General features: G+C 62.9%; 1 protein-coding gene across 1 annotated transcript; it reads left to right on the plus strand.

Annotated features, from left to right (window-relative positions):
* The first annotated feature begins 326 nt into the window (after window positions 1-326).
* LOC138064920 (uncharacterized) lies at window positions 327-6006 on the plus strand. The gene is made up of 12 exons (XM_068929166.1): window positions 327-1062; window positions 1463-1524; window positions 2068-2224; window positions 2575-2831; window positions 2955-3037; window positions 3483-3589; window positions 3765-3876; window positions 4161-4299; window positions 4649-4888; window positions 5188-5267; window positions 5454-5639; window positions 5903-6006. Exons 1-12 carry the CDS (start codon window positions 984-986, stop codon window positions 5991-5993), a joined length of 1593 nt encoding a protein of 530 aa, XP_068785267.1. The 5' UTR covers window positions 327-983; the 3' UTR covers window positions 5994-6006.
* Window positions 6007-6884: the final 878 nt, after the last annotated feature.

Below are 6884 nucleotides of genomic sequence, written 5' to 3' on the forward strand. Positions count from 1 at the left end.
TACATGAAAACATGCAGCTTCACGTCAAGAAAAGGACAAGGCCACGCTGGTGGCATCCTGGCCAGGTGCCAAATGGGTGCTGCCTACAGCCTCCTCTGGGAGCGTTAATCGCCTAAGTTTACCCTGCGGCCAAGCGATGTGTGCAGCACAGCCGGAGCCAGGAAGGCTGCGTGTGTCAGGGCTCAGCATGAGCCAGTAGTGGCCTGGGGGCGCTGGGGAGCCCGGGGAGACGCCAGGGCTGTCAGGGCAGGGGCCTCGCCCTCCAGGGCCCATCCCACCCGCCCCAAGCCGGGGAGAAGGGCAGGTCGGGGCTTGGCAGGGGGGGGGGCAGCCCTGAGCCCAGGCCATTCAGGCACCTCCATGGTGAGGGGGGCCAGGCCAAGGCTAGGCCGCACAGTCAGCGCGCAGGTCGGGCTCCGGCTCGGCAGGGCCCGTGGCCCGGGAGGGGCACAGCCTTGGCGGAGCTGGGGAGCGCCACTGCTACGCCGTCGCTGGGACAGGGACTGATGGCCCCGAGCTGAGCTGAACCGGGGTCCCGCTTCCAGTTTTGGAAGAGAAGTGGGGGGAAGGGAACGTGCTTCCCGGGGAAAGAGGGCCAATCTCTCTGCTCCTTCCCTGGCTGTGGCATCTCTGTGCTGGTGACCTAATGAGCCCCCAGAGATGACACAGGCTGAGGTCACAGTGGGACGCGCTGCATCACAGAGAGGGGCTCCTCTGTCCCGTGGTGGTGTCCGTCCGCACTTCCCTGCGAAGGCCCGGGCGCTGGCCTGGTGCTGCTCGCTGTGCTCCCCACTGCTGCTCTTTGGAGCCGCTCTGCAGCAAGCAGAGGGGACAGGCGGCAGCAGGGCCACGCCGGGGGCCCCTCTCCGTCGGGCAGAGGAGCAGGGGCGCCTTGGACAGGAAGGAGTGTGGGGCGAGGAGACGACAAGAGCGTCCTTTTCCCCTGGCTGGAGAGGCGAGCTGAGGGCAAGGGGACAAGCGAGATGGAGGGCTGCTGGACCGAGACCATCAGCCCGGAGCAGAGGTCCTTGTTCCCAACGCTCCTGCAGCTCTGCACGGAGGGTAAGGGCTTGGGGAGCTGCTTCCCGAGGTGCCGCGGCGACTGTTGTCTGTCAGAATAGCTGTGGACCCTGGGCTGTGGGGGTGGCTGCACAGGGCTGGGGGGGGCTGTCACGAGAGCCGGGCCTGGGAGGAAAAGGGTCCTGTGTGCCAGAGGGCTGGGGTAGGGTGTCCTGCAGCTCCTGTGGGGTTCTCGAGTGCCTGCCAGAAATGCCCCCGCTGGGCTCGGAGTAAGGCCGGCAGTCTGCAATCGGGAAAAAGCCCGGCTCCGCAGCCAGGACAATGGCTTCTGGGAGGGTTTGTGTAGGCCTGCATCTGTCACCGCCGGGGTTAGGAGCTTGCTTGGGGAGAGGTTGTGAGCTGCTTGGCCCGGGGCCTGACGTGTCCTTCCCTTGCTTTCCAGAGATTGTCGCAATTTGGGACGCTGTGTCCAATTACATCCTGGAACAGCTGATGCGGGACAAGGTGGGCTGGTGTCCTGGTCGCCCCAGCTCTGGAGGGTTTCAGCTGCCTGGAGAGCCCTGGGTGCCCGGGAGCAAGCCTTCCCCCAGCGCCACGGCAGCACACCACAAGCAGCCCGTGTGCTGCAGAGCAGCTTTCTGGCCAGCCAGGAGAGAAACCACGTGCACCTCTAGCGTGAGAAAGCGTTTGGCACGTCCCTGGGCTTCTCTCTTCCCTGTGGCCCCAGAGGAAAGACCAAGCAGAGAGACGGGGCGGCTGTGCCAGGGCTGTTGGAAACCCCTGGAATCTTCTCTAGCCGAGGGACGTTAGCGAACACTTCAGGGAGGGCGAGGACACAATCCGGGCAATGTGGCTCTTCTCTAAAGGCTTCCAAAGGCTTTTTTTTTTTTTTTTTTTTTTTTTTCCAAAGGCTTCCATTTGTATGTCAGGAGTGGGCAGGGCACAGAGCAGCGTTCCCACGCTCTGGCAAACATCACGGTTTTTTGGTTTTTTTTTTCCACCACCAGAAGACTTACCGGTGGGCCTTTTTGTCTTTGCTGCGTGCAGGGTGTCCTGGTAGCGGGGCTCGGGACCTTCTGCACGGTCCGAGAGCCACTGCACCTCGGCAAAGATGACGTGCGGATGGTTCGAAGGCCTCTTTTCCAGCTGGGCATGGACATGGTCTGGCTGCAGGGGCTCCAGCGCCCCAAAGGGACTCTCCCTGGTGAGACGGCAGTGGCCACCCTCTGCTTCCCCTTGCCACATCACGTACGGGGCGGGTTGGGTGCTCCCTGCTCTTTGGAAGGGGCAGGGAGAAGTAGGGATGTCCAGCTTCACCCGCTCCCCCCCACCCCCCAACACACTGCCCCCCGCCCCCCCCCCCCCCCTCCCCGAGAGCTCTTTCTGAAAAGGACTTTTTCTGTAGTATTTTGTGCTACAGAATTTTGTGCACACAGTCGGGCTCTCTCCTTTGAACTGCCCTAGCACCTGACTCCACGCCACTCACATTTCTTGATGGCCCAACAATGCAAAGCTGGCCTGCGGTGGCAGTGACGTTGTTCCTCCTCTGTGTAGACGACATCAAGATCAAGCCGCTGAACTACCGGCGGTTGTCCCTGGCCACCTCCTTCTCGAGGCACGTGGTGGAAGACTGTGTGGCGGAGACCATCCGCTTGTTCTCTTCCCACGTGAGGAACAAAGAGAACGTCGCCTTTGCCTTCAGAGACATCGGTGTTCTGACCCGCCAAAAAGACAGCATGCACATGAGGTTTTATGCCCACTGCACCCAGCGGCTGGAGGGCACTGCAAGCCTGACTGCGGCCCTCTGCAGTGTAAGTTGCTCAGGTTTTCCAGGCTACTTTGATTTCTCTGGGAATCCTGAATGGTCTGCTGCCTTTGGGAGCAAGGAGAGAACTGCCTTGGAAGCCTCCCAATGGGTCTGTGTTACATTGCAGAGACTGCGTACGACAGATCTGTCCGTCTCCGGCAGACGTGCTGCTCTGGGGACCCGGTCGAGCCCCGTCCACGTGTTCCCGAGGTGAGCGTGTTTCCTTTGCAGCCCTCGGCCAACGGAGCAGGCAGCTTCCCAGCTGCTGCTCGGGACCGGGCCCCGCCAGGGCGCGACACTCACCATCGAGTTGGGAATAACTCGCACGGCGATCGGTTCCCGCTTCACTAATGCTCAGCTTGGGCTACACGTGTCTTTGCCTGGAGTGACCGGGAATCGTGACCGCCTTTCTCGTGGCCAGCCTGCCGTCCTTCCCATCAGAGAGAAGGGACTGCACACAGAGAGGCATTTAGGCTACGCCTTCTGTCTTTTGGGGGAAGAGTGCCAAAAAAAAGCCCCCAAAGAGCTGTGCACGGACACAAAGGAGGTGGGACGCGAGCAGGTCTCAAAGGGCAGTGAGGAGGATCAGTGTTCGCAAGCTGCAAAGGGGAGACGGTGCCCTTTCTTCAAAGCTGGGTTGTCTTTTGCTTTCCAGGTTTCAGCTCACTGTGGAAAGCAGCCCGGAGGCCAAGGCTGCCCCCGCCGGCTCCCCACAGGAGAAGGAGCTGGAAGAAGAGCTCGGGGCTGTCAGGAGCAGCAAAGGTAAGGGAAACGCTCCCTCCTGAGCCGGTTGGGTCCCTGTCCCACGCTGGGTGACAGCAGCCAGGTTAAGATGTGCCCTCCCCCCCCCGTCCCCTTCCCCGTCCCGTCCTGTCCCCCGTCCCCGTCCCCCCGGCAAGGGGCTGCTCTGAAGAGCTTCCTTGTGCCCTACTTACAGAGCAGCGTCCTGGCAAGCTGCTGCAGCACCGGGAGGAGCTTTCTCTCCCCACGCTGCCAAACTGCGGGGCAGGCACGAGGGGGCAAGGCGCGGAGAGGAAGCCTCCTGCCAGGTGAGACCCTTGGGGGAAGGGCTGAGGGGGACACTAGTACCTGCGCAGGGGAGACATCCCCTTTGGCCATGCCGGCCCGGCCCGAGGGACTCGAAAAGGCTCCTGACGCGTGTCCCACCAAAGGCGCCCTCTTGCTGCACGGCAAGCACGCGCAGGTTTGCGGGAGAGCCTCACGTTGGCTTCGTTTCCCTCCAGCGTCCCGATCTTTTGGGGAGCTGAACGCAACTCTTTATTAGCAAACGCCTCCTGCCCTTGTCCTAACGCCTCCTGTGGTGTCTTCTCAGGATCATTCTGAACCCGACAGCCCCCATGCTGGGCACCTCCCTGGGGAAGGAGGTTGGCGTTAAATACCTCCCGCATCCTCCCGCCGGACCTCGGCCTGGCCGCGCCGGCGCCGGCGCCACTGCCAGGAGCGCAGCACAGGTGCGTGAGCGGGCTCTGGGCAGTCCTTGCATCTCACTGACCGCTAGGAAAGCTCAGTCCTATGAGACTCACTCCGAGAAGGGCCCCCAGTGTGTGCTCACTGGAGCCGTCAGCGGCCTCTCTGGCTGCTACTTTGGGGCGTAGTTAGGCACGACTTTTACAACGGCTTTTTCAGCCTGCCTTCTGCTGAAAAACCCGCAAAAGAGTGATTGGTGGTGGTGAGGCTGCAGACAAGGGGCAGAAGAGCGGGAGAAGAGCAAAAGCCAACACCCCCCCCCCCCCACCACCCACCCAGAATCCCCACCCAAACAGACAAGACTAATACTGTTGCCTTTCCACGGCGCCCCAGGAAACAGCCTGCCCTCCCACGCAGAGCTTAGGAAGAGCTGCCCGTGTCTCCCTCTTGCGAGAGAAGCAAAGGCAGGACCAAGCACCGTGGGAGGAACAGCAGGCCGCCCTGGAGAAACACGCCCAGCGTCAGGCCCAGGTACAGGCCGCTGCCTGCCTCCAAGGAGCAGCGCCCAAGCTGGCCCACCCCTTCCTAGGAGGGAGACGGCTGCAGCCAGGTCCCGGAGCCAGAAGGAGCCAGGTGCCGGAGCCAGGGCAGCTGGGGGGGGGGGGGTGGGTGGGTTGCCTCCCCACTAGGCAAGCTCTGCCTGCGGTGCCTGCCCTCGAGCCGGAAACCGGCTCTCAGGGGCAGCTGGCTGACGTGCCGGGGGCAGAGCTCCAGGGGCCCAGCTATGGTAGCCCGTTGTAGCAGCTCCTTGTGTAGCCTGAGTCTGGCTTACAAGGACTAGGTGCCTCCCCTGCGAGTGGGCCAGTGCTATCATCTCCCCCACGCAGCCCTCCATCCTGAAACCATTTCTTCTTCTTTTCCTTGCAAAACAGATCATGCTGCTGGAGAAGCAAGTCCACCTCGAGCAGCGCCGCTACCCAGACACTGACATGCTGGGGAGGCCCCCCCCAAAGTAAGCGTGTGGGGGCGTGCAAGCTCAGAGCCAGGGCCAGGGCCAGTCGACGGGCTGTGACCGACCCCCTCCCCCCCTCCCCCCTCCCCCCCCCCAACCTTGAGGTGCCAGGAGCCCAACTGCCTCAGCTCCGGGGCACATCTTACAACAGCCCCTGGTTTCCTCTCTTCCAACTTGGGTTTGCAGGGCCTGGGGCCAGAAGGGTCCCGGGAGAGCAGGAGAGGGACTTTGTCACTCCTATTGCAGGCAAGTGTCCCCGCAAGCAAAGCAGAACATGCAGCTTATGACATCATACAAAGTTCTTCGGGACAGGTGGAAGGAAAGGGTGGAACAAAACCGACAGAGGCTGAAGAAGGAGGAGGCGGCGCGCCGGTAAATACCTCCCAAGCCAGGCGGGTTGCCCCCTTCCTGCAATGCCCTTCCTGCCATGGCCCTGGGGAAAGAGGGTCTTTTCCAGCCCCACCTCGGGCTTGGAAGCAGCCTTGGAGCCTGGCCTGGGCTCACACATCCCGCCCACTCCAGCGCGGTGGAGGGGGGGGTGGGCGTGCACCATAAGATTTCCAGGCACATCTCAAGTGGCGCCACATCTTCCTCCTGACCCGTGCCCCCCCCCCCCCCCCCCCCCCTCCCCGCAGCGCTTTGGTGATGTGCCGCCTCCGGAGCAGAGAGCAGCAGGACAGCATGCTGGGCAGTTACCACAGAAATGGCTTTTATCCACGGAAATAAACTGCCTTTCCGAGTTGGTGTGAGCCTTTCCTTGGTGGGGTGTGAAAGTGCAAGGGGCAGCAGGGCAGCTTCCGAGGGGCTGGGAAGCAAGGGGAGTGGGGCAGCCCCTCTCCTGGGCAGCTCTCGCCCGGGCCATGCCCTAGCAGGTGACTTTGGGGACTGCCCTGCCAGAGGAGAGGTGAGGGAAAGGTTTTGCGGGGGGAGAGCGTGTGTGACTCAGCCGCCTGAATCCTGACAAGCTCTTGCATGGGCACCGAGTCTTTGGTGCACCATGTCCCCGCCTGAAACGCGGGGAGCGCTCTCTCTCCTCCAGGCAGGCCCTGGGGGGGGGTGGCAGCCGCTCCTTGGCATGGCCCAGAGCCAGCTCCCTCAGTGCGAAGGCTGAATGGACCCAGAGGCTGGCCACGCCCCCCCCAGCCAGACCCGGGCCCCTCTGGGGCCGAGGTAGGACACGGGAATGCAAGAGCTCCCACCGGCACTCCCGCCAGGCCATTCGCTTCCTCGCCAAGCAGTGGAGTGGCTTGAGGGGAAAGCAGAGGGGCGGTTACCGCGAGGCTGGCCACGCGTGCGCGGGCCAGGGTAGGGCCAAAGAGGCGTTGGCTGCGAGCCCTTGCTGGTGGGCGCAGCAAGGCAGTAGAGGGGCCGAGATGGCGCTTCTGGTGCGAGTTGTCGAGGGGGCAGGGGGTCAAGGTGGGAAAAGCGTGAAAGGGCAGAGGCACTGCTGTTTGGGGGCTGGACTCGGCGTGGCTGGGCCGCTGCGGGGCCCAAGAGAACTTGGCTACAAGCACTTCTGGGTGGCGGTGGTGGCAAGGGAGTGGATTGGCCAGGATTGCGTTGCTTGTGTGAGTCACCCTGTCGGCAGGGTGTCAACTTGGGAGAAGAGCAGCAGCG

This window comes from Struthio camelus, unplaced genomic scaffold (assembly GCF_040807025.1).
Source record: "Struthio camelus isolate bStrCam1 unplaced genomic scaffold, bStrCam1.hap1 HAP1_SCAFFOLD_124, whole genome shotgun sequence".
In the NCBI taxonomy this organism is placed as follows: Eukaryota; Metazoa; Chordata; class Aves; order Struthioniformes; family Struthionidae; genus Struthio; species Struthio camelus.

Excerpts from the sequence above, each read along its gene's own strand:
- LOC138064920 (XM_068929166.1), top strand. The coding sequence starts at position 984 with ATGGAGGGCTGCTGGACCGAGACCATCAGCCCGGAGCAGAGGTCCTTG. Across the intron at positions 3,877-4,160 it reads GAGAGGAAGCCTCCTGCCAG|GATCATTCTGAACCCGACAG; the intron begins GTGAGACCCTTG and ends GTGTCTTCTCAG. Across the intron at positions 4,889-5,187 it reads CCGGAGCCAGAAGGAGCCAG|ATCATGCTGCTGGAGAAGCA; the intron begins GTGCCGGAGCCA and ends CTTGCAAAACAG.